Raw genomic sequence first — 27745 nt, 5'->3', positions numbered from 1 at the left:
TCTCTCAATCAAATCACCCAATTTGAGTGTGTCACGTGACCCTTAACAGGACCCTGTTTGATCTAGTAATACCGTGTTTCCTCGAAAATAAGACATAATTGGAAAATAAGCCTTAGCATGATTTTTCAGGATGACATTCCCTGAACATAAGCTCTAATGTGTCTTTTGGAGCAAAAATTAATATAAGACCGGTCTTATTTTTGGGCAAACACAGTATATGTAAATTTATACTTCACAAAGGAAAAAAGTGACCTAAATTGGTTTAGAAAAAAATTTTTATTGAAGTTTAAGATAAAGTTTAACCCTATATTAACTCTATGATTCAATGAGTCGGAAACAGAACATCTTTATGCTTTCTAGTTTTTTTTTTTTTTAAAGACTTTGAGCAATTTACTGATGGGTTTTACGCAGCCCCATGCTTCACAGGCTATTCAGGTATACTGTATCCAGATGTTTCTGGTCTGCCCCACAGAAAAGTGGCCTGGACTCACCACGCACTGATTAACCATTTAAGGATGTGAGGTGCCCACTAAAACATTTTGTCTCAAAAAGCAAGACCATCCCACAAGCTTGTTTTAATAGAAAGCTCCTGTATTCAGAGGAGGGAAAGGTAATTCTGAGAAGAACAAGGGATCTGTCACGCAGATGGTCCCTAGCCCAATTCCAAGGAAAAAGGGGAAAAAAAATTCTCTTTTCACTCAAAATTGCTGAAACATTCCAAATACAAGGCAGGAGTGCATTGATAATAATGTAAGAAAGCACAGCTAAAAGATAGGAGAAAGCAATTCTCTCTTATTTGAGCAGAGCAACCCAGGCACAACAGTAAGTTACTGGGGACCCTCCCTGAGTCGTGGAGGTGAACTCCAACACCTGTGGTAGTCTCTTCAGTGACAGCTCTGGCAGGTCCGGTGCTTCTCTCCACTGCCACATCACCAAGGCTCCAAGAGCTCATAGATTGGCGGCAGAACTGCCCTAGAGGGTGGGCACAGTGTCATCAGAATGGCATCCGAGGCTCTATTAGGAGCCAAAGGCTTTAGCTGCCAAGGGAGGTAGTCACAGTGTCAGCAGCTACAGATGCTGCTGATGGCTTTGGAAATGGCAGGAGAGGGCATCCTGAGCAGTGGGCACCAGCAACAGTGGCTAGCCACCTTCATAGGGCTAAGAGCATTCAAGAAGCAGTAGTCTAAGGGGACAGCTTCTCTGATATCAGCCCTCTTTCTTTTTATCCTTGAACAAAAGTGAGTTTACAGTATTAGGTGATATCTTAAGCCCTGAGAGAAAAAAAAAAAAGATCATCTAATGATAAAGTCTGAATAGAGGGAAATCCAAGCAGTGGTAAGTCCGAAGTGGCCGAGGGCAGCATAAGGACAGTGTGAGACTCACGATGAAAAACAATCTCTTTTCCATCTCTGCCAAGAACTGGACATAGATGTCACAGCACAGAATTGCAATTCCACACTTGAAATATGAATGCTAGAGTCCTGACCTCCCATTTCACTAATTTAATGAATAATACACCCTAGGAAAACTAAAAGCACCAAAGATGTAAACGCATAAGACTTCAAATACCTTGAAATATTTTTGATCTAATTTTTCTGTGCTTCCTACAGAGTAGCAAATTTTTTGTTTCCCTACGGGCAGGGAAACAAATGCCAATACCACAGAATGTGTTGTTATAAACCAAATGCTTGTAAGACTCCAGTTTTCTCAACAACAGAGCTTAAGACAATAACATGGAGAGTGTTAACTTCCTCAAGGTTAGCAATAAATTTCAAGGCAACCGTATGCTGGTTTTGAGTAGGGGGTTAAAAATATTTCCTGAAGGCATGGGGTATCTTACATGTCTTTAATAACTCCAAAGTGTATCAGCATAATAATGAGCACCTAAGAGGTTCTTAAGAAAGCGAGTGTCAGACCTGGGAGCTGAGTAAGTAAGCCACAGTACTGCCACCCCTGGGCACTGGTTGGGGACCTAGATGCCTTCTCCAAACAGCTGACTTCTCTCTGTCGCATGATGTCATTGTGCCGTCAGAGCCCAGCCAAGACAACTATCATTATTCACCCCTTCCTCCTCCTTTTCCCCATCTCATCCAAGATCTTAGAGATCTCTGAAAACACATTTCATTCCATTAAAAAAAAAAAAAAAAGACTGGGAAAGCCACTCATGAGGTAAATTACAGTGCTCCTTTGAGCTTCCGGAAATGGAAGAGTACAGAAGTGAAGACGAAAGAATCTCTGTAGAAGTATAAACACCCCCAAACTATTACTGACATTTATTTCCTTCTCTACTTAGCAAGTGCTCGTTAAAAGGAAGGTTGCCGTGATACACTGAGAGGGACAAGACTAAGATCACCGATATAAACAAGGAAGAAGGACTCACAGGATTCTGGTTTTTCATTAAAAGCAAACTTCAATACTTTTCATTGTTCAAACTGTGCGAGATTATGAGAAAAATAACTTGGTAAGGTGGTTCCAAGTTGCAATCACAAGCATTTCAATTTTGGAAAATCAAACGAAGGAAAAAAGATTGGAAGGTTATATACATATTTCCACTAAGGATATAATAATTTTCATTCTGTAAGTCAAGCGCTGCATAAAAAAATGCTAAGCAGAAGTTGACACCTTGGGGTAGCCAAGTTTGTAATTGTGCAAATGGAGACTACAAGCAATCAGGTTGTAGAATGAGGTTGCCAACTCGAGATTCATCTGTGTACTCAATTACTAAAGTAATTTGATGATACTGCAGAGAACCCACACATTACTAAACTATGCAAACTTTGATCCACTTATGTCTATCAATGAATAGGAACTGAAAGAAGTATTTCTCTATAAGCCGATAGACCAATCTTAATATACCTATATACCTAAGACAACCAGCAAAATATAAGCCTGTAGAGATAATCTTTAATAACAGGAAGATGACAGTTTTCAGTAGCGACAACTATAGACACACACATATACAATTAAGATATACTGTCCTCTCATTCTTCATTTTTTAAAAGTTTCATGTGAACTTTTCACTTAAAGAGTAAAAATACCTAGGTTCCCATTCCATTTAAATATATTCAAGCAAAAGTCCTGGGAAGGTTTCCAGCGAGTTAGATTGCTTTAAAAATGGTCATGAATTAAATAAAGCTTTGTCTCACAAAAGTGAAAGAGTAACTGATATGGTATCTGTACATTCACTCTACACAAGGTTTCTGTAGCTCAAAAGCATTACTCAAAGACAAACAAATCAGATTACAGCTTTGGGGAATCATACTCTGCCTCTTCCAGCAACCCTGCCAGCTCCCACAACATTATATGAGGGCCAAGCACCTGCTTCCTGAGGAATTTGTAATCTACCTTCTCCATTAGTTCCTCAAAGGTTCTCCTACTTTACACACATGCCCCCCTTCATTCATTCCACTGCATTTACCTTTCATCTCTCAGAGATTCATTAATGATAAGTGTGCAAGGGTTCACTTTAAAAGCACAACCAAAAACAAAAGCCTTCAGCATTACATTTTATAACAAACAAAAACTCAAATACTGAGAGTCTACTGAATTAGAACTAAAAGCCATTGCAGTAAGAGATTCTTTCCTGGGCACCTGGCTTGTTTTCACATTACCTGCTTCAGTGTACTTCAATCCCACTTTTTCTTCAGTGTCCTTTGTCTTTGGGGGTGGCCAGACAGCTTGGAGTCTGCCAGGAGTCCTATCGTCCTGCTCAGTGGGGCTGTGGTCAGGCTGTTTAAAAAGTGGGCAACAAAAGGAATACGTTAAATGAAATGTGCCCAAAGCCAATTATTCCCTGAAAACAAACATGCTAACTCTAAAATTAATATTAATGACCAGTTGCACATTGAGCTCACTGGGTGTAATGGAAACATCTCACTACAATACAATCCTTTCCCAGAAATGTAAAGTGATCAGTGGGAGTGAAAACAAAACAAAACAAAAAAAGAAAAACTCAAGGCCATGGGAATGTAATTAACATACAGTATGGTAACCACAGTCAATCATGTTGTGTTGCAAATTTGAAAGTTGCTAAGAAAGTAAATTTTAAAAGTTCTCATCACAAGAAAAATAATTTTGTATGGGGACAGAGGGTAAGTAGACTTATTTTGGTAATCCTTTAGCAATACATACAAATGTCAAATCATATTGTACGCCTAAAATTAATACAACGTTATATGTCAATTATACTTCAATGAAAAGACCTCAAGGCCAAGTATTACACAACACTTGATAGATGATTTTTATAATAACTATTAAAAATAATCACAAATGTACTTTGAGTTGAAGATATAAATACAAATGTACTATACTCAGGTACATTTATAGCAATGTTTACAAGTGTATCCCAAACAACTCCAGGATTATTTATAATATAATGGCTACATTTTCCATGAACATTCACTATAGGCCAAGATACACTTTTCTAAGCACTCCACTTGCTAATTTCAATTCTCTTTTTCTTTCCTATTTAAAAAGTAATAATGAGATGGCTTTCTTTTTCAAGCTATTTTTACATGAGTTGATTTTTTTATAACTATGAGAATGTTATACTGTGTTTAGTTTTTCACTACAACCCAAGATAATTTTTTTCCAAAGACTTTTTAATTTTTAACATTTTAACTGATCAAACATTTAAAAGGGAATGATTGTGTTCTGAGTTGATACTAACGAAGAAATTCTATTTGCTGTCCTTATGAACCTGTAAGATCTGCTGCATAGGTGCTTGCTAGGCTTTATAAATTATCGAATTTTCTTTGAATAACAGTTTTTATTAATTACATAGCTAACATGTGCTTACTTTACTTAATCTTCACAATCACCATATAAGCTGAGGGTTATTATTTTTTTCCTCATTGAAGAGACTAGACTCAGAGATGATCAAAGTCACCCAGACAGGAAATGGAGTTAGAATTAAAACCCAGGTTGCATTTTAAACCCAGTGCCCAGTCAGGATGCCTTGTAACCGACACGCAACATTTAATCATATCACAAACATGTATTCCACCACATGGCAGGCTTTTAAAGGAAAAACAGTTTTCACACAGGTGTCTAATTAAGAGGTGAGGAAATCTAAACTGTGTTTCCTCGTTGTATCGCATCCTCGTGCTGCTTAGTTTTTACAAGAACATTTACTAGTAACATTTAAACTTCGAGCAACAGGTTCCCTTTCCTACCAGCACATCTTTACATGTATCCCACTTGTAACATTCCAGACAAATGTAAGGGACTATAACAACGCTTCTGTCCAACTCTATACCTCCATACTCCTTACAAGGACAATTTCATTATAATCATCTTTCACCTAAAAGACAGTCACTAAGAGGTAACTGGGGTTCCCTTTGACAGGAAACCTGAAAAGAAATACAACAGCATCACATTTTGTAACAAAATGTAAAACCCAATTCTACATACGCTTTTGGAATCAGAGGGGCCATCCACCGGCCTTGACTTTGACCGTTCAAACACTGCTCGTAGGGACTCCTTCTCATGCCTCATCTTGCGCTTGAGAGCTTCCAGCTCAGAGGTGTCAGCGGTGGTCCCCTTTTTGGGGGGACGGATGAATAAGGCTTTAAAGGCTTCCAGGGCGGTTTCTGGTGGCTTTGTCTTGACCTCCCCACTCTGGGTTGGTGTTTGTCCGGGGCCGCTCTCGCTCTCCTTCGCAGCGCTGCAGCCCATCTCTTCTCCCCTGGGCGGCTCAGGGTCTTCTGCCTTCAGTTCGGCCCTGGGCATGTCAATGCTGAGTAGCTGGGAGAGCTGCTCCAGGAGAGTGGGAGTGGCCTTCAGATCACTTGTTTTCTCCCCAGGCTTCACCACCTGTGGCACTGCCTGTGCTAGGGACTTGTGAACAGGCTGGGTCAATTTGAGCAAAGCCAGGTCCCCATCCTTTGGCTTAATTTCGGTGATGGTCTCCCCACCCTCGGCTGGAGCCCCCTTCTTCAGCACACGAAGCCCACTAAAAAAAGCAGGAAGCTGGAATGACTTCTCTCCAGGGACTTCTTTTTTAGAAGAGGGGCTCTTAGTGACACCAACACTCAAGGTCTGGTCTGTGACCACAGGTAGAACTTGGGAACCATCTTCTCCAGCTTGTCCTTTGCTGGAGCTGTGCTCTGTCTGAAGCCCACCATTGCCAGGTTCTGGTTTGCTCCCTGTCTCAGGTGGAGTCCCCTGAGGACCCTCCGCAGAGCACTCTGCACCATGCCTTTCCCCAGTGGCAATGTTCTCCCTACAATCGCCTGGCTTGTCTTTGGGCTCCTCAGATGGCTTAGATAAAACAACACTAGGGGCCTTCGGGCCATTGGTGTTGTCTCCCTCTTCTGAGTCCTGACCACCATCATCAGAGTCAGAATCACTGGTGGTGTTCACGAGGGTCCCGCGAACCAAAATGACATCGTCTGTGCTCACACTCAGTGCAGTGAGTGGAACCAGTTCTTGACCGGGGAGCGAAATCCCTGCCTCTGCCTTTCTCTGACTTCCCTCTGACTCGGTCTCTGTCTCCACCTTGGGAGTCGTCCCATCATTTCCGAGGTCAGGTGGAACCTGAAGCTCTGCCTGCTGAAGACCTGAGCCATCCCGGGGCTCATCAGGCCGAGGCGGGGGATCCACCACTAAACTGCGGAACGCCTTCAGCACGGCATCTTCCTCCTCCGGCGTCACCGACTCCAATTTACTTGTAAACCCAAACAGGGATTTCACAGAGAACTTGCTCAGGATCGACTGAGCCATGTCAAGGCCAGCTTCAGGTTTTTCTGGTTCCGAGACATCACTGCCATTCAGAGAGTTAGCAACGTCCTCCATGTCCCACGGCTGTGCCCTCAGGGCAAGTGCTGACTTTCGTTGCCTTCCTCCGCTCTCAGGGTATCCACGCCATCGGCTCTTGACTCCCAGGACAGAGAGCAACAGGACCGGACGGCCAGCCTCCTCGGCCAGAGCCACAGCCCGCACACTTGGTCTCTCTCAGGTCCCCTCCCTGTGCCCTCCTTCCGGTTTGCTCGCGCGACGATGGGGCACCCGGGGCAACTGCACAGTCGGTGCAGCTCGATGGCCAGAGCGGCTGCGGCTCAGCACCTTACTACACACGGGCTGGGGAGGGTGCTCCTCTGGGACTTCCGTATTTAATCCCGTGGACAAAAGGCGTTTTGTCCCAAGCAAAGTCAGCCTGCCCCCAAGTCATCCCAGCCCAGGACTTTACCACAGCTCCGCCCCCAGTGCCTGTCGTTCCCCCGGTTGCTTTCCGCTTCCTCATTGGTGAGCCAGGGAGACTCCAGAAAGTGCTGAGCCGGCAAGCTGATCCTGACAGCCCTCAACCACACGGACCCAGCCGGCCACGACACTCAAAAGTGAATCAGCAGGAAAGGACTGAAGTGCTTCTTACGGACCAGACCCTCCTCCGCCGCCACCCAAATGATGGGCAGCAGCCTGGGCCATCCAGGCCAAAAAAAAAAAAAAAAAAAGACCTAGCAGGGTCCACAGATCAATAGCCACGCACAAAGCCCAAAGTAAAGAAATAAAAAGAAAGAAAGAAATCGATCATTGCAAAATGACTGGCACTCAAGAAGCAGTGAATTTACTGCCCTGGAAGCTTTTTTTTTTTTTTTTTTTAAGTGCCTCCTTCCGCTTCCCTGCAGGTTTCATCTGGAATGCAGATTTTAGCTGCTGGGGCCAGAGAAGGAAAACCCACACAACTGGTTTCAGATTACGACTGTTTCAGCTCTGCCCTAGTGTCTCAGTGTTCTACAAACAGGTGCTTAGGCAAGCGCGCCCCACCACACCCCACGTCCCGCGGCCGTAGGGTGGCAGAGTAAATAGTCCCGGCTGGCAGGAATGATTACCCTCCACGCTCCCGGCCAATCCCAGGCTTCTGGCTCGGCAGCTCCGACTTCCTGGCTTCCTTAGGAATCCTGGCAGCCGGGCACCCCTCTCTGCTTCAGTGATCCAACCGAATGAAACCTGGCATGCTACAAGGTAACACACAACCTGCCTTGTTAGGCAAAGCGATTCATCAAAGGTCCCTAAGGAGCCATATTCCCCTAAGGGGCAACACATCTGAAAGGTCTCTATCACAGACCCAATTTGCCTAACACAAAAATGGGACAAACAAAACAACGACCCAACATCAGCTCAATGTAGTTTCCAATACTCTGATTATCTGCTGGGAACCTGGCAACTCAGGTCGTGGACAGACTGTAGCCCTGTTTCCCAGCTGCCTAGGTTTCTCCTGGGACAGCTTCCTGTGGTACCTGAAGGTCTCAGCGTTTCTCTTTCACATCCCATCCAATCAGCATGCATTTGGTAAGCACCTGGGATGGATCAGGAGCCTCAAACTGGCTTAATAGTAATCACAGACTCTCTTTGAGCAAAGCTGCAAGAAGATTGAGCCCAAGTGTTAAATACAAACAGCAGTTTATCCTGCAAAATCGTTGTCACCACAAGCAAAATTATAGTCTTGCCTTCTCTTGTAGTAAGGAATGGCTGTGGGTCCCACACTGATAACATGAATCATGTTCCTCAATAAATATTAATATTGAGAAATTCTGATTGCAATAATACATTGCTAGCAATGTGTTCAAAAGGAACCCTCACACAAAAAAGGGTATACATATTATTATATTCCATTAACCCCTGTGGGAAAGCAAAGACAGTACTTCCTAATCCCTGATTTGACTTTCTGTCTAAATGGATACTTTCCTTTTTGCTACTGATTCAAGTATATTTTGGGATTATTAACTAGGGCACACTTAATCAAAAGGCCACCACCACACATGCAGAAATATCCATCGGTGCCATTTAAGTCTTAGAACGAGCTTCCTGTCTAGAGAAAATGCCCATTGATAAAATCAGACTTCTGCTTCTTCATAGCTGAGAAAAAAAGAAATCATCACACCAGATCAGAAGATCTGTCTTCTAAAGAGCTATGCAGACCATCAAGTATACGGGTAAGGGGTGGGGGAGACATGGACACTTATTCGGAGTTTTTTCTTTAACCGAGAAGGCTCCATTTTTTCAGACATAATGAATTACTGATTTCCAGAATACGTTTCTAAGCATCCTGAGCCGATTTGGGCAAAATGGGACACAACCTGGAAGGGCTTATTGGCCCTTCTACACTATAGCATGAAGCAGAATTATAAAGTTCCAGCATCCTTACAATACCCACAATGCCAGTGGCACAAGTGGGGCAAGTCTTGGGTCCCAGGGGATGATTTGATTCCAGCCCCTCACGGTAGGTGAGGTATTATTAGATTCATTTTAAAAGTGAAACAACCATAGCCAAGAAAACATAACTGCCTGAAGTTGCACGGTTAATAAGTGGGAAACAGTAATAATATCTAACATTTATTAGGTGTTTACTAAGTGCCAAACACAGTTCTAGTTGCTCCATATTTACTAACTGATTGGTGGGCATAACCACTCATAGCAATGCTATTCTCTTTTTCCTGTTTGGAAGAACAGCAAGATGAAGTGGTTTTCCCATGTTCACAGCATCGGTGAGTGGTAAAATTAGAACTTCAATCCAGGCAAGCAGGCTCCAAAATCCACACACTTAGCCAGTCTTCTAAAACCTTGAGTTCCACTTTCTGCCAAAATAGCACACCACAGACATGAGTCCTGAAGCTGAAGGCGTGTCAGCCCAGGTTGTTGTTCTCTCAGTAGAATGTATACTGTACTTTGCCCTCTGAGATGACATGGAAGACTGACTTCACAGAGGGAAAAAAAAAAGAAAAAACAGAAAAGAAAAGCTTCACGAGAATGACCATTCTTTTCCCTTGTTTTAATGTAGGGGGGATCTAGAGGGGCTGCTTAGAAAAATTGAGCAAACATTCCTAGCTGGCTTTCCTGCATTCACAGTCAAGACACAGACTTCAGGACTCATCACGTCAAGAGGCTTTCCAGTTTACCCAAACAGTTCCCTTTCATTTATGAAGCATGACTCCTATCACAAAGATGTATTCACACAACAATCATTATTAAACAGCAGTTATATACAAAGCTCCAGGGACATAAAGATGAACAAAGTCCATCTTCATGAAATGTGTGTACTTTAATATGGGAAATCTGTAAAGAGAGAGGGGTTTCTGTTCATAGACTGTAACCAAGTACTTTCTACCCCAGATTAGTCAGAACGGCAGTAGGTGGACCTAAAACAATTTTGAATGAAAGCAAGCAGTGACCAGCTAAATATGAAGATGAGTAAGAAATAGCAGCATGGTGGTTCCAGCCAGTGGTTCTCATGACCATGAAAAATATTACTACTTCTGGTCATTTAGGGAATTTTGAAAAATGTTTCACACTGTAATGTTCTAATAAGCAACCTACCAAATTTGATCTTACTTAGTTGGTTTGAAAAACGATTCTATTTAATGTAACATTTGCAAGGGGAAAATAATAACTTCTCTTGGACATCACTTACCTCAGTGTGTTGTTCTGTTATGAATACTTATTAAGCACCTACTACGCCAAATCCGGGACAGACAAGACTGTCACCTTTCCAACCTCCCCTGATTCTCTCTTGTTCTAACCTCAAGACACTTAAGCTCTCTAACGCTATGCCTGAGCAGAAGGCCAAATAATGACCTGTCTTAAACAACTAAGTTAAAACAGGCATCATAAATAATTAGGTAGCATTTGACTCACAAGATGTTTTTTTGTAACTATTTGTTAAAAAAAACAATCAGTACCCAGCTACTTGAAAAAGGAACACAGGACGTATTTGTGTGGAGAATTGACTACTACCAGTTAGTCCTCCGTGTTTCTCCCATCTCACAATCCTCTCAGAGTGAGTCTGAAGCCATTTATACCTCGTGGCAATAAAAACATCAGTTCAATGAAGAGATATCTGGTGAGAAAGACAAGCCTAAAAGAGTGATGGCAACAAAAAAGGCACGTCATCTCTTGAGAGCAGAACCTAGCTCCTTGACTCTCACAAGATGAATCAACATTAACAACTTAAAAAAAAAAAAAGTCAATTTGCAGACGGTGGATGCTTCCTAAAAAGAAAACTTCCCAGAGTCACTTCCTCTCACCTTTGGGCCCCTCCCCTGTATTATTCAGCTTAGATTAATTCCTTGCCACATTCTCATAAAACCCCAGAAAGGCAAGGAGAAAGGAAGGCAAACGAGATTACATTTCACAGTGTTAGGCTACTTAATTCTCATGTTTCTCTTTATCCAATTTATTTCAAGTTCTAGGCCTGATTTTTAATGACTAATTGCTTCTAGCTTCCTAAAGTGGTTCAGCTAGGTTCATGTGGCAATTGCTTGAGAAAGCAAGTAGAAAGTGGAGTCAAAATTAGTTAAGGGTAAGTAAGAGTGTATAAACTTTCTGTAGAAGAAAAAAGTTTAGAACAATAGACTGGGAAAAGTAAGTAAACTATGAATAAAGTTTTGAGTGAGATAATGGGCGAAGGTGGGTTTTTGAGTTTGGGAAGGATATTTTAACGTACCAAGTGAAGTTGAGATCTGAGGAAATTATGACATCACAAGTACTCCAAAAGACATTTGTTAAATGAATGAGGTGTAAGGTTATGAAAGAATTTGGGTAGAATCAAGTTGTTAGGAAGCTGAATGGGACTTCAGAAATATTAGAAATCAACTAGCTCAACCTTCTGATTTTAAAGATGGAAACATCGGAAGCCAAGAGAAGCTAAATAACTGGTACCAGTTCATACCTCTGTTACAGCAGCAAGATCTGAATGAGTGTCCTAACCCTTGTCCACCTACCTCACACCCTCCTGCTGCCGTGACATCTGATCTTACCATCTTCCTAATCATCATCCTCTTTATGCCCACTTTCCAACTCTTCGAAATGGAGTCATGAGGCCAAACGAAAGACAAAGCCATGGACCTCTCTAGGCTTCCCCTTCTATTTTACTCTCATAGCACTTCCCCTGCCTTCACGGTGGGGCTTCCCTCTGCCAACTAACACAACACTTTAATACAACCCCTCTGGCTCAGCCTGTCAGAAGCCAGCAACTGTTTTTATTAATTGGCTAAGAAGAAAACAGGCTGCACTTGCCTATTGGCAAAGACAGGTTTCAGTGATTAAGGACTTTTTCTACTGAGCAGTGTCAAGGCTTCTGTGAAAATGCTCTGGAAGTAGATAAAAAACTAGAAGACTCTAAAAGGGAAGAGGGGAGGCTGGGGCGTACTTGTGAAGCTGGAGGGAAAGAGAAGAGAGGTGGGTTTGTGATCTTTCAATGATGAAGGTACGAGTGCAGTCTGCAGAGTTATGAACTTGGCCGTGGGTTCAAGGCTCACATTCTACTCTGCTCCTTCAAGAAGCTTGGCCTCAGGCAAGTTATAGAAGCTCCCTGTGTCTCAGCTTCCTCACCTGGAAACTGGGACTATGATAAGTACCAACGTTCTGGGTTGTTAGGAGCATTAAATAAACTAATATGTGTTTGACACACTCATCAATGCCTGGCACATAGTAAGTATTATATAAGTCTGATACATTTTCATAGGAAAGAAACAACTTTCCTAGGGACATCAACCAGCATCTAACAAATTGTTTTTTAACCCTCTCAGTATGAAACAAGTATTTACTGATGAATGACAGCCCCAGCAGGAACTTTCCCTCGTCATTCCTTCCCCCTCTATGCACTTGGTCAGAGGGGCCATTTGGTCTGAACAGGATTGTTCTTTACAGAAAAGCCTACTAAATATGCCTCCCCACACCACATCTATACCACGAGTGAATGGAGCTCCAAAGAAAGTTCTTTCAAGGGATCCCTGAGGGTGTTTCAGGGCCAATGCTCTCTGGATTGGTTTTTTCCATCTGTGTCACCTGAAGAGAGTAATTAGCTTAAAGTTTTCCCAAGTGGCCACTGGAGAAGGTGATAGAGTTCACTCTGTTCTTTATTACTTTTCCCGTGCTCCAAGATGATTTTTAAACCAACTCAATCATTTCAGAAAAAAAAAAATCCATGAATTTTGGATTTTCTCAAAAAAATCCTTTTCTTAAGCGTCTGATTCACGCTGCTGATGCCGCTGCGAGTGTAGTCCCTTCACACTGTGATGTCATTGACAAAATAATGTAAGAGGGAAAAGGAAAGGCTGTGACTTATTTGTGAAGCTGGAGGGGAAAGAAAAGAAAAAGGATTTTTCTGCACTTTAAGATACAGAATTTTCCGGGACATGTTTTTAAAGGGTTTCCAGCCTTTTCAAAATGAATACTATTGATGTCCCACATGGATGATCAATACAGAAGGCATGGAGTTCATGGAGAAAGCACTTCATTCTGGTTAAAGATGAAGACCTACAATGTAATAAAGCATATCTACTACCTTTGCTGCCTATGCTCTCCTTCTTCCCAAGCAGCAGAACTAGACAGCTGTTGGCTATGCTATTACTGGATATCTTTTTCTTTTCCTTCCTGAATTTTTTTTTTTAAAGAAAAAGTTATCTTGAGAATATTAGCTCACATAGCAAAGATCCAGCTATCATTTTTAATTATTTTTAACTTTAAAGGAGGCAATAGAAAAAGTAGGGAAGGTGAGGATTTACCCCAAACAAAATGAAGATAGATGAGAAAAACATGCATGAGAGGAGAGGAGGGAGAGAATTAGCTCCTTTTTAGAGTGTCATTGTTGTCCCAAGTGGGCACCATGCTAAATTCTTTATGCAAGTTTTCTTGTACCTTAATCTTCCCCATAACTCTATGAGAAAAGTATCACTGACCACATTTTATAGGTTAGTGCTGTCCTGTGCAAGTTTCTGCAGTGATGGAAATTTCTACATCTGTGTCATCCAACACAATAGATACTAACCACAGGTGGCCTCTGAGCATGTAAAATATGGCTAGTGTGGCTGAAGAACTACATTTTTTATTTAATTTTAATCAATAGCTACATGTAGCTAATGACTACTATTTATACACTGCTACACAAAGTCTGACAATTATGTTCACAAACTCATCCTAGAAAAGTGCTACTACGCACTTTGTTGCTGAATATCATTACAGTCACCTTCGAAGTACTCCCCTTGGGAAGCTATGTACTGACACCAGAGCCTAGTCCACCCTTCAAAGCAATTTTGGAACTCTTTTTCTGGAATGATCATCAGAGCTGTTGTCATATTACCCTCGATGTCCTGAATGCCATAAAAATGTCTTCCATTCAACATTTCCTTTATCTTCAGGTAAAGAAAGAAGCCACTGGGGGCCAGATCAGGTGCGTAGGGAGGGTGTTCCAATACAGTTATTTGTTTACTGGTTACAAATTCCCTCACAGACAGTGCCGTGTGAGCTGGTAAATTGTTGTGATGCAAGAGCCATGAATTGTTGGTGAAAAGTTCAGGTTGTCTAACTTTTTCATGCAGCCTTTTCAGTACTTCCAAATAGTAAAATTGGTTAACTGTTTGTCCAGTTGTTACAAAGTCATAATAAATAATCCCTCTGATATCAAAAAATGATTAGCAATGTTGTTGCAACAAGTTCACGAATTTAATTGTCAGACCTCATAGATGTTAATACTAAGGTTCAAAAATATTAGGTTAATTCTAAGATTAAACAACCAGTGAGTGGCAAAGCCAGGATTTGGACAGGATCAATTTGATTCTAAATGTTCATTCTTTTCATTACAATAAATCGAAGAACTACGGTATTTTGTGACAGTTCTCTTTCACATTGAAACATCAGAATGGGGGCAAAATAGATCACCTGGTTACCAGAACCAAATGGCTGCTGAAGTTAGAAGAAATCTGCAGAGAACAGAAAGGACACATAGATTATGAGCCCTTTACACATAGATTATGATTTGATTAGTAATGATTCCTTGAAGTGAATACTCACATTAGTCATTTTAAGAAAAAAGATGGATACAAATGTAAATGTATTAAAATGACAAAGGAGAAAATAAGCTAGGCATTGCCACAACTATTCTTGTACACAGTTGAAGAGAGGGCAGAAAAAAGGAAAGAGGGGGCAAGAGCTGTGGTTCTGAAATGGAATGGGTATGGGTTCAATAAGGTATGTTAGTTATTAGTTACACACTAGCTGTGTCACTTAGGCAAGTTCCTTATGAACTTGAATCAGTGTCTACATGTCTAAAATGGGAAAAACATTTAACTCATAAGGATCGTCCTAAGTGTTAATTAAATGCGCTAATATTCCTAACCCAGTACTTGCTTGAGTCACCACAGACACTCTGTAAATAGTGGCCACCGTTATTACAGAGTGCGTTTAGTTATGGGTTTCAATGGGTGGCAAAGAGGAGTCACATGTCCATAGTTTTGAAATATATTCACTATTGCCTCCATTTTGTACATTTTAATTGGGAATTAAAGTATATATAGAGTTTAAAGTTTATATAGCACTATTGTCATTTTCAACACTTTAAAAAGTATCATGAAATATTCCAAAGAAATGTTATAACAGTTCCTAGAATCAAGGAAGGTCACTGACTTTCTGCAGCGAGAGAGGAAAGTTTATGATGTTAATACACAGGATATTTATGTAGTTGCTGCAGCTCTTAATGCAATTTAGAAATAATGATACTAATAAATCAAGATGCCTTCATTAAAGCCTGCAAAAGTCAAAAAGCAAGAGAAAACCAACCGGTCCATAAAAACTAGAACCTTATGTTAACATAAGAGTGCTCTCAAACATTCTCTAGGCAAAGGATACTGCATTTCAAATTCTAAATGGGTCATGTGGGATTGTAGTTTTAACCACAAATTAGCATCTTTATCCTGGAGAGAGAAGAAAGAAAATGCTTTTCAGAAATCCACATATGGAACATAAATGATACATGTAGAAAGAGACCAGGATTTAAAGAGACCACATGCACTAAATCCAATGAATGCACAGAGAAGTGAGATATTTAAGACAGAAAACAGAGACTGAAAACAATGGAACTTGTTCAAAGGGGGCAAAAAAGCAATTGTTTGAATTTTAGAGAAACCAAATAAGATATTTCAGCTGCAATATTCCAATTTATTTAAATAAAATTCCCAGACAAATTTCTCACCATTTTTATAAAACTAAGTTCTATTCTGCGTTCTCTCCGGCTTTGAAAGCATAATATAAAGATTCTCTTATATATCTCTCAAGAGTCTAAATTTTACATAAGCTGGTACTGCATTTTTCATATGTCAGAGCAGACAAAGAGGAGATCAGAATAAATGTTATCCCAATCAAAGAAAAGCGAACTTGGCCGTTGTATTAACCATTAAGGTGGCTCAATGGTTAAGGTAAACTTACCATTCTTTTGGTTTTATGAAGAAATCTGAGATGTCACTAGATTTGTCGTTATCGTGTAGTATATAGAGAAGACAGGTGGATTTTAAGGGAAGCAAGGGAAGTGGCGTAAGAACTGAACTTTATGAACGGCATAAATGAGGATTTCTATTTAATTAAATGTGACAACAACCCTCCACACCAATTTCAAAATTGGTACTAATTTGAGAGAGATACCTGGTTAAATGTCATGGGGTTTAGAAGTTAAAATCAGATTACTTTTTTTTTTTCAATAGTTTCATCATGACTTAAAGTGAGGAGGAGTTTGTAAGAAAAAAAAATGGTGACTTTCCAATTTGATTGATAATTCATCACTTCCAACTGTTTTGTTTCCCTGGATCATTTCTTGATAATTTACTATACAGCCAACAGACACGTGATCGCTCTCCCTCTTTCTCACTCTTTCACACAACTATACGCTCACACATATGTATTCACACATACAAAAATAACACACCCCTTCAGAAAACAAGGTGCTCTGACATTTCTGAATTCACTTCGCTTGCACATACAAGCCACATTGTCAGGAAAATGTTAATGTTTTGGGTAAGTGGATATGTGGCCTTGAGCGTTAGGAGGTAGGCTCGCATTAGTTTCCATGAAAACAAGACAAGGATGTGGCCCTTTCCATGTACTGTGAAGGCATTGTAGCAGAGAGTACTGTGCATTCTTTGCTGTTGGATCTAATTTATGCTATAGAGTTTGCCATTTAGGAGTGAAGGTGGAAGGACTGAAATCTGCTCATGCTCCCATCAGTGTTTCCCCATTAATTTTAAAGGCCTGGGACCTTTAAAATGCTCATTGAGACACCTAGTGTTCCATGCTAGCAGTTGCAGAATCTTCCCTGGATTGAGGTCCTGCGGGGTGGTTTGGGCTGTGGTTCTAGTTATCTAATTTTGAGCCTGGTTGTCAATCCTTCTCACTGATTATGAGAGCTATTTCATTCCTGCTAAATGGATTTCTTTTTCTTAAATGAAAAACAAAAGAAAACGAATGAATAAACAAAAAAGCATCCAACATAGTGGAGAGAGAGAGAGGGGCTTAACTTTTAAGCACTTGGGTCTGGACTCAGACCTGGCTTCAGATCCTTGCCCCTGACTTTACTGAACCTCTCCCCTTATTGGTACAATCGGTATAACAATACCTCAAAGGATGGTGCCTGTCATTTAGGAAGTGATCAATACACAGAAGCTTTTGTCACTGGTTTACACAGTTAAGGTTGGGTGTGGACTTGGTAATTACATCATTCTGTTCATAAGATGCAATTGCTTGGAAACTCATGCTGTGTCCTCCCCAGTAAACTAAGCCAACTCAGTAAAAAGAATCCAGGGCCGCACAAGTGAGAAGGTGAATGAGATGATCCCTGGAAACCAAGAATCCCAAGAAGAGATCAAAGTTTGTGTTTTAAAAGCTGGCATACAAAATATGCCTAAATCTTACTTCCAGAATTTGTGCAACCAGTATATAGTCTGAATGACTGCTCACCTTGTCTGCTTTTCATATGTTTGTGTCAATCTCAGGCCTTACCTTTTTTAGTGTCACTTCCATCCCACCCATGTCCCTTGTTTATAGACATTTTACAAATCATTCTCCATAGTGAGCAATCCTCAGCGGGGATCTCCAAGAAACTGCACTTGTTATAAGTCAGTCTTATAGTCTCTATAGTCTGCCCATATTCAGTTGCCTGTGACATATCTGGTTCAAAGTGCACTGCAAACTGAGGAGCATGGCTAACGGGAGCTTCTAGTCTGGCAGAATATAAGAAACTGCCCTTTAAGGCTAACTCTATAGTGTTCATGTTCTAAAGAGGCTCTCTGGGGTGACTGAGGGTTTCGCATATACAGATACCACCCTAGAGCAATTCACACATTTAGTGAATTTGAATGTTGCCCCCAAAGTGATGCCTAGGGTTGCCAGATTAAGAAAATACAGGACAACCGATTCAATTTGGATATCAGAAAAACAACCAATGATTTTTCAATATAAATATATCCTGTGGAATCCTTAGCAACTTCACCATCTAAAGGTGGAACTGACTGAGCACTAGATTTAGTCTTTCAAGAACTTTGAAGATCACCCAGAATGGTCCACAGAATTGGCTAGAGCATGACTACAGGGTAATCACACAAACAGCACCTCTACACAGCAGTCCCGCTGACGTTCAGCCAAGTGGCACCAAGATAGCATCACTGGCTATTAAAACATTGACATACATACTGCTTTGTTAGTAGATGCTGCCATAGCCTCCTGGTGTCTATCCTACACCAGCCCCCCAAAGAACCCCTGGACTTTCTCACAATTCAGGAACTAAAAGATGGAGGAGACATGCAACAACATGGATGGACTTTCAGGGCATTATGCTAAGTGAAAGAAGTCAGACAGAGAAAGACAAATACTGTATGTTTTCACTTACACGTGGAATGTAGAAAAACTGAATTCAGAAACAGAGAACAGATGGGTTGTCGCCAGAGGTGAGGGATACTCAGGAGGAGAAATGGGTGAAGGCAGTAAAAAGGTACAGGCCTCCAGTTATAAGATTAATAAGTTCTGGGGATACAATGTCCAGCACGGCAAGTATGGTTAATGATATTGTATTGCATATTTAGAAGTTGCTAGGAAAGTAGATCTTAAAAAGTCTTCATCATAAGAAAAAAACTGGTAATTATGTGGGGTGATGGATGCTAACTAGACTTACTATGGTCATCATTCCGTAATATATGCATATACCGTGTTTCCCCGAAAATAAGACCTAACTGGAAAATAAGCTATAGCATGATTTTGCAGGATGCTTATAATAGGAAACAAGCCCTAATGCATCTTTTGGAGCAAAAATCAATATAAGACCCAGTCTTATATTGGGGAATAATTTTGGGGAAATACGGTGGGGCTTATTTTATATTATGAGCATCCTGAAAAATCATGCTTATTTTCCGGTTAGGTATTATTTGGGGGGAAACACAGTATCACATCATTATGTTGTACACCTTAAACTTCTACAATGTTATATATCAATTATACCTCAATAAAACTGGGGGCAATAAAGAATTGCGCTGGGGAAGCAGAAAGAAGTGGTCTATGCTTCCAAAGAGAATTAGGAGACTATACATTTTGGTCTCGCTATCAGAGACGTAACAGTATTCTCCATTTTAGGACAAAGATTCACACAGAGAATATTAAGACTTATTTGTTTCCTTTAAGTAAACTAATTTCCATCCCACATACATAACATTGCTTCGGTTGATTAACGCTGCTATAATAGAATCATGAAATCTAATTATATCGCTACAAGGAACTTTGTTTCATCTTGTTCCTGTTCCCCCCCATTCTGTCAAAACACACTTGATAAAGAAACTGAAGCCCATAGAAGTTTAGCAAGTGCCCAGGGTCTCATGGCAAGTTACTGGTTGAGCCAGGAGTAGATGTGAGTGAGATTTTCAACTTTTGGCCTGTAGCAGGCCCAATGTTTTTGAATGACCCCCGAAGTTAAGAATGACCTTTACAATTTTTAATGATGGAGGGGAAAAAAAATCAAAAGATAAACAATATTGCTTGACATATAAAAATTATATAAAGTTCAAATTTTAATATCTAGAAATTTGTATTGGAGCACAGGCACACTCATTCATATATGTATTCTCTATGGCTTCTTTTGTCAGCAGAGTTGCGTAGTTGGAACATGAGATCTGATTGGTCCCCAAAACCTAAAATATTTCCTCTCTGGCCCTTTACAAAACAAAACAACAAAAGAGTACAGCTAAATAAAGGGCCTTACTTAGTAGCACCAGTGATCATTCTGATTTGTAGATGCCAAACTCCCACTGATCATTAAATGTTTTAGCTATCATTCCGCATATGAATGAGCAGTAGCATATCCATAGGAAAAGGCTGAGGAAAGTAACTTTCTAAAGGTGGCACTGCAAATCAGGTTCAAAACCTAAAACAGAGCAGTCCTGTCCAACATTTCAGGCTGATCAAAATACCACACAGTAATATGTGCCCCCCTGACCTTAATGCTCAAAGTCCCCCAGGGGAAAGATGTCCTGGCGAGCTGGCATGGTGATCATTAACAGGCTGCAAACTTTTACTAAATCAGTAGGACTCTTTCAAATAGAAAACCTTCCTTAGAAGATCAATATTTAACACAATATTAAAACAATAAGAGTCGAATTCTACTGTCTAAAGACGGGGAAAGGGCTTGAAGATGAGAAGCCCTGGGGCCCAAAATGTAAAAACTGCTAAGGTAGAAAATAACCTAAAGAAACTATCCTAATTTTAAACAATTATAATTAATAGAAACTAAGAAAAATACAAATATTTATATATTTCATTATATATATATTATACAAAAATGTATTATTTACATATCATACATTATATGTGTATGATACATAAATATTATATTTACGATTTATATATATACATATGCCATTAAAGACTAGTTCAGGAAATAGACTTATTTTTTTAAATGCAGTGATATACATCAACAGCCTAAAAATATTCGGAGGGAAAGGACATAGGAAAGATTATGTGTGGTAGTGCTATTTATTTCCAAATTGTAGAAACACCAAAACTGGAAACAACTTCAACAACCAATAATAGAAAATGATGAAATAAATTTTGGGATACATGTAGTGGGATGTAGTGGGATATTATGCGTTCACTTAAAATACATCTAGAAAGAATTTGTAACAACATAGATAAGCAATGTAATCAATGAACAAAAAAGGAAAAAAGGATATAAAGTATATGCTTACATGTTAAAAAAAAATTCCTCAGTGAAAATAAATCATACACAGTGAAAAACACAAAGAAAATTTATCTATTTTAACAGTGTGCTTGGCTTCTGAGATTATAGATTATTTCTTTTCTTTCAATTGAAATGAATATTTCAAATTTTCAAAAAGGATTGTGTATAGTTTTTATGATTGAAATAAACTAAGTAAAAATAAGAAAAAATAAGAAAAGTAAAGTAAAAATAAACTAAGTAAAAATAAGAAAAAAATTAATTCATGTAGGAGAACAAAAACCAGACACACATAGTTTAGCCAATGTCTAAAAACACACATAGAGACGTCATCAAAATGGCAGCGTGAGGTGAGATTCTGTAAATGCCCTGGAATTTACAACTAATCGAACAACAATAACTCCACAAAAGACTCTCTGCACAGCAGACAGTCAAGACAAAGAGGCCGACTACTCAATTCACCTAAAGGTGGGCAAATCGCATGAGCTGGGGAGGAGGGAAGGGAGAAGTGCGGAGACGGAACTCCGTGGGCACAGATGCAGACCTGGCTCAGTGCTCTGAGCTCCCTGCATCCCGGAACTACCGCAGATGCGGGAGAGGGAAGAACTCGGACTGCTAGGGCTCCGCTTACGGCCCACAGGGCTGAGGGGGCAGCATATAACACTGCTGAACCCAACGCTCACCGCAGAGACCTCAGAGAAAAGACTGAGAGAAGAAGGCTTAAAACGGTGGTTTAAGCCCGCACTGCCGAGGAGTGAACGGAAGCCTTAGGCACTGAGACTAGCCGCCCCCTCCCTATCCTCCCAGAGCTCACCCCGCCCCCACCTGCCCAGTGCTAGAAACAGAACAGTAGCAGTGTCAGATCAAAAGAATAGAATATTTGCTGTTCTAAGAACTGTGGACCGCAGACACAGATTTGCAGCCCAACTAGTTTCGGCAAAGGAGAGGCAGCTGTGGAAGCAGGACCGGCTGTGGTGGTGGTTGCTGCCATTGCTCTGGGCCACCTCTCAAAACTCATCCCGCCCCTGGCCCCACCTATCTGGGCGGATACCTGCAGGAGTAAACAGAACTGCTGAAACATACGGGCTCTGAATCGGGTGCAGAAAGAGCTTTGAAACTTCAAAAGCTCTCCGCACCCCCACAGGGACGTGGCGCCATATGACCCAGGTGAACTGTTAACAGAGGAGAGGCCCGGCTCCCAGGGAATCCCCCCATTGTGTGAGAAGCTGGAAAAAAAAAATATAGCACTGCCTTGTGAGAGAGAAAAAAAGGCTGCAGTCGGAGAGAAAATAAAACATTCTACCAACAAGTACTGGAAAACAAAAGAAATACCTCTTCCTATCAACCTATTGCAGAAGCCACTCCTGTAGATGTCTAGGAAGAGAAATAATAAATCAGTAATTGACATGAATAACCAAGGCAACAAGACAGCTCAGAAAGAAAGTGAAAAGTCTCCAGAAAAGGAACTTAAAGATATGGAAATATGTGACTTAAATGACAGAGAATTCAAGATTGCAGTTCTAAAAAAACTCAACGAGATGCAAGAAAACACAGAAAGGCAGTTTAATGAACTCAGAAACACAATCAAAGAACAACATGAGCATTTTACAAAAGACATTGAAATTTTCAAAAAGAACCAAATAGAATTTCTGTAGATTAAGAACTCAATAGAAGAAATTAAGAATGAAATAACCAGCTTAGGTAGTACAGTTGACCTGATGGAGGAAAGAATCAATGACATCAAAGATAGAAACCTGGAAATTACACAGATGGAAGAAGAAAGAGACTTGAGACTTAAAAGAAATGAAAGAACTCTACAAGAACTTTCTGACTCCCTCAGAAAGAGCAATATAAGAATAATGGGCATACCAGAAGGAGAAGAGAACAGAGAATATATTCAAACAAATTGTTGAAGAGAACTTCCCAAACTTGTGGACAGAACTGGATCCTCGAATCCAAGAAGCAAATAGAACACCTAATTACCTCAATCCCAACAGGCCTTCAACAAGGCACATTGTATTGAAGCTGTCTAAAATCAACGCCAAAGAAAGAATCCTCAAGGCAGCCAGGGAAAAGAAGATGGTAACCTACAAAGGAAAGCCCATTAGATTATCATCAGATTTTTCAGCAGAAACTCTACAAGCCAGGAAGGAGTGGAACCAAATATTCAAACTATTGAAAGAGAGAAATTATGAGCAAAGAATAATATATCCAGCAAAGATATCCTTTAGATATGAAGGAGGAATAAAGACCTTTCCAGACATCCAGAAGCTGAGGGAATTTTCTAATACACGACCTGCACTACAAGAAATACTAAAGGAGGCTATTCGACCACCATCAACAGGGACAATTTGTGGCAACCAAAACATTAAAAGGGGAAGAGTAAAGGCCTGAACCAGAATATGGGAATGGAGAAAGTAAGCATGTTGAAGAAAGCGGAATACTCTAAATATCAAACTTTCTTTTACATAAACTTAAGGGTAACCACTCAAAACAAAAAATTCAGAACTGAAATATATACTGTAATAAAAGAAGAAACAGAGGGAAACATCATAGAATACCACCACACAGAAATAATAGACAAAAACAAAATGGCAAAGAAACAATGGAGACACAGCCTTACCAGAAAACTAAAGATAGAATGACAGGAAATCCTCACATATCAATAATCACCCTAAATGTAAATGGACTGAACTCACCAATAAAGAGACACAGAGTAGCAGATTGGATCAAAAAACTAAACCCAACCATACGCTGTCTCCAAGAAACACATCTCAGCTACAAAGACAAGCATAGACTCGAAGTGAAAGGGTGGAAATTGACACTCCAACAAATAATACCCAGAGAAAATCAGGTGTAGCCATAATGATATCAGATGAAACAGACTTCAGGGTGAAAAAAGATAACAAGAGACAAAGATGGACATTTCATAATGGTAAAGGGGACTATACAACAAGACATAACAGTCATCAATATTAATGCCCCCAATCAGGAAGCACCAAAATATACCAAGCAACTACTAACAGAACTAAAGGGAGAAATTGACCAAAGCACAGTTATACTAGGGGACCTAAATACATCATTGACAGCTATGGATAGAGCATCCAAACAGAAAACAAATAACAAAATAGCAGCCCTAAATGACACATTAGAAGAAAGACATAATTGACATATATAGAGCAGTTTATCCTAAAATATCAGACTATACATTCTTTTCTAGTGTACATGGAACATTCTCAAGCATAGACCATATATTGGGACATAAAATCAGCCTCAGCAAATTTAAGAAGATTGAAATCATACCAAGCATATTCTCTGATCACAAGGCTTTGAAATTGGATATCAACTGCAAAAAAAAAAAGCAGGAAAAATCACAAATACATGGAGATTAAACAACATACTTTTAAAGAACGACTGGGTCAAATAAGAAATTAGAAGAGAGATCAAAAGATACATAGAAACAAATGACAATGAAAATACATCCTACCAAAATTTTTGGGATGCGGCGAAAGAAGTTTTAAGAGGGAAATTTATATCATTACAGGCCTATCTCAAGAAAGAAGAAAAATCTTAAATAAGTAACCTCATGTTACACCTTAAAGAACTAGAAAAAGAAGAACAAGTGAAACCCAAGGTCTGCAGAAGAAAGGAAAAAACAAAAATCAGAGCAGAACTAAATGAAATAGAGAAAAAAAGACAACAGAAAAAACGAATGTGACAAAGAGCTGGTTCTTTGAAAAGATTAACAAAATTGACAAAACCTTGGCTAGACTCACTAAGATAAAAAGAGAGTAGACACTAATTAACAAAATCAGAAATGAAAAAGGGGAAGTTATCACACACACCACAGAAATACAAAAGATCATCCAAGAATACTGTGAAGGACTTTATGCCACCAAATTCAATAACCTAGAAGAAATGGACCAGTTCTTAGAAACATATAGCCTTCCAAGGCTGAACCATGAAGAACTGGTAAATCAAAACAGACCGATCACCAGTAACGAAATCGAATCAGTCATATAAAACCTTCTCAAAAGCAGAAGTCCAGGACCAGATGGCTTCACTAGTGAATTCTACCAAACCTTCAAAGAGGATCTAATACCAATCCTGCTCAAACTGTTCCAAAAAAATTGAAGAAGAGACAGTACTCCCTAACTCATTTTATCAGGCCAACATTACCCTGATACCAAAATCTGGTAAGGACAACACAAAAAAAGAAAAGTACAGACCAATATCTCTGATGAATACAGATGCAAAAATCCTAAACAAAATTCTAGCAAATCGAATACAACAATGCATTAAAAAGATTATTCATCACGACCAAGTGGGGTTCATCCCCGGCGCACAAGGATGGTTCAATATCCGCAAATCCATCAATGTGATACATCCCATAAACAAAATAAAGACAAAAATCATATGATTATATCAATTGATGCAGAAAAAGCATTTGACAAGATATAACATCCATTTATGATTAAAACACTTACTAAAATAGGTATAGAAGGAAAATACCTTAACATAATAAAGGCCATATATGACAAGCCATCAGCTAATCTCATAATGAATGGTGAAAAACTGAAGCCCTTTGCTCTATGTTCAGGAACACGACAGGGCTGTCCCCTATCACCTCTGCTTTTCAACATAGTGTTGGAAGTCCTTGCCAGAGCAATCAGGCAAGAGAAAGAAATGAAAGGCATCCAAATTGGGAATGAAGAAGTTAAATTATCACTCTTTGCAGATGACATGGTGCTATATACAGAAAACCCTAAAGACTCCACCAAAAAGCTGTTAGAAACAATCAACGAATACAGTAAAGTGGCTGGCTACAAAATCAACGTACAAAAGTCCATTGCATTCCTATATACTAACAATGAAATCTCAGAAAAAGAAATACAAAAAACAATTCCCTTTGCAATTGCAGCAAAAAGAATAAAATGCCTAGGAATAAACTTAACCAAGGATGTGAAGGACCTATATCCTGAAAAGTATAAGACATTTTAGAAAGAAATTGAAGAAGACACAAAGAAATGGAAAGACATTCCGTGCTCATGGATTGGAAGAATCAACATAATTAAAATGGCCATATTACCCAAAGCAATATACAGATTTAATGCAATCCCCATCGAAATCCCAATGGCATTTCTTAAAGAAATAAAACAAAAAATCATCAGATTTGTTTGGAACCACAAAAGACCCCGAATAGCCAAAGCAATCTTAAGAAAAAAGAACAATACTGGAGGTATCGCACTCCCTGACTTTAGCTTGTACTACAGGGCTACAATAATCAAAACCACATGGTATTGGAAGAAAAACAGACACATAGACCAATGGAATAGAATTGAGAACCCAGGAATAAAACCACATAAATATGGACAGATAATTTTTGACAAAGAAGCTTAAAACATACAATGGAGAAAAGACAGCCTCTTCAATAAATGGTGCTGGGAGAATTGGATAGCCACGTGCAAAAGAATGAAACTGGACTGCTATCTGTCACCATGTACCAAAATTAATTCAAAATGGATCAAAGACTTAAGCACAAGACCTGAAACAATAAACTGCATAGAAGAAAACATAGGTACTAAATTTATGGACCTTGCGTTCAAAGAGCATTTTATGAATTTGACTCCAAAGGCAATGGAAGTAAAAGCTAAAATAAACAAATGGGACTATATGAAACTTAAAAGCTTCTGCACAGCAAAAGAAACCATCGACAAAGAGGCAACCAACTGAATGTGAGATTTTTGCAGACAGTGTCTCCGATAAAGGGCTAATATCCAAAATATACAAGGAACTCATGAAACTCAACAACCAAAAACAAACAACCCAATTGAAAAATGGGCAAAGGCCCTGAAGAGACATTTCTCCAAAGAGGACATACACATGGAAAATAGACATATGAAAAATGCTCAACATCACTAATCATCAGAGAAATACAAATAAAAACCACAATGAGATATCACCTCACCCCAATCAGAATGGCTATCATCAACAAGACAAATAGTAACAAGTGTTGGAGAGGCTGTGGAGAAAAAGGAACACTCATACACTGTTGGTGGTAATGCAGACTGGTGTAGCCGTTATGGAAGGCAGTGTGGAGGTTCCTCAAAAAATTACGAATAGAATTACCATATGACCCAGCAATCCCTCTCTTGGGTATCTACCCCAAAATATCTGAAAACATTTATACATAAAGACACGTGTGCTCCAATGTTCATTGCAGCTTTGTTTACGGTGGCCAAGACATGGAAACAACCAAAATGTCCTTCGATAGATGAATGGATAAAGAAGTTGTGGTATATATACACAATGGAATACTATTCGGCGGTAAGAAAAGATGATATAGGAACATTTGTGACAACATGGATGGATCTTGAGAGTATAATGCTAAGTGAAATAAGTCAGACAGAAAAAGCAGAGAACCATATGATTTCACTGATATGTGGTATATAAACCAAAAACAACAAAAGAACAAGACAAACAAATGAGAAACAAAAACTCATAGACACAGACAATAGTTTAATGGTTAAGAGGGTAAGGGGGGTAGGGGGTGGTAGATGAGGGTAAGGGGGATCAAATGTATGGTGATGGAAGGAGAACTGACTGTGGGTGGTGAACACACAATGGGATTTATAGATGATGTAATGCAGAATTGTACACCTGAAATCTATGTAACTTTACTAACAATTGTCACCCCAATACATTAAAAAAAGTAAAATATAAAAAACACACACATAAACACAGAATTAAAGAAAACAAAACCGCATA

At 39.7% G+C, this 27745-nt stretch overlaps 1 protein-coding gene across 9 annotated transcripts in view; it reads right to left on the bottom strand.

The window, feature by feature from the left end:
* The window catches only part of FMN1 (formin 1), a 437062-nt gene that overhangs the window by 301319 nt on the left and 107998 nt on the right, over window positions 1-27745 (bottom strand). For 4 of the 9 annotated variants that reach the window (XM_081050121.1, XM_081050126.1, XM_081050131.1 and 1 more), the window contains exon 5: window positions 3612-3729. The exons of 2 other annotated variants lie outside the window; for them this stretch is intronic. In XM_081050121.1, the coding sequence (XP_080906247.1) occupies window positions 3612-3729 (118 nt within the window). Of the gene's footprint in view, window positions 1-3611; window positions 3730-5412; window positions 7396-27745 lie in introns of those variants that run through there. 3 more of the 9 variants (XM_081050128.1, XM_081050130.1, XM_081050129.1) reach the window with 1 other exon arrangement.

This window comes from Rhinolophus hipposideros (genome assembly GCF_964194185.1).
Source record: "Rhinolophus hipposideros genome assembly, chromosome: 5".
Taxonomy (NCBI): Eukaryota; Metazoa; Chordata; class Mammalia; order Chiroptera; family Rhinolophidae; genus Rhinolophus; species Rhinolophus hipposideros.
Note: the sequence above shows the minus strand (reverse complement) of the source record. Positions and strands in the feature narration are given on the sequence as shown.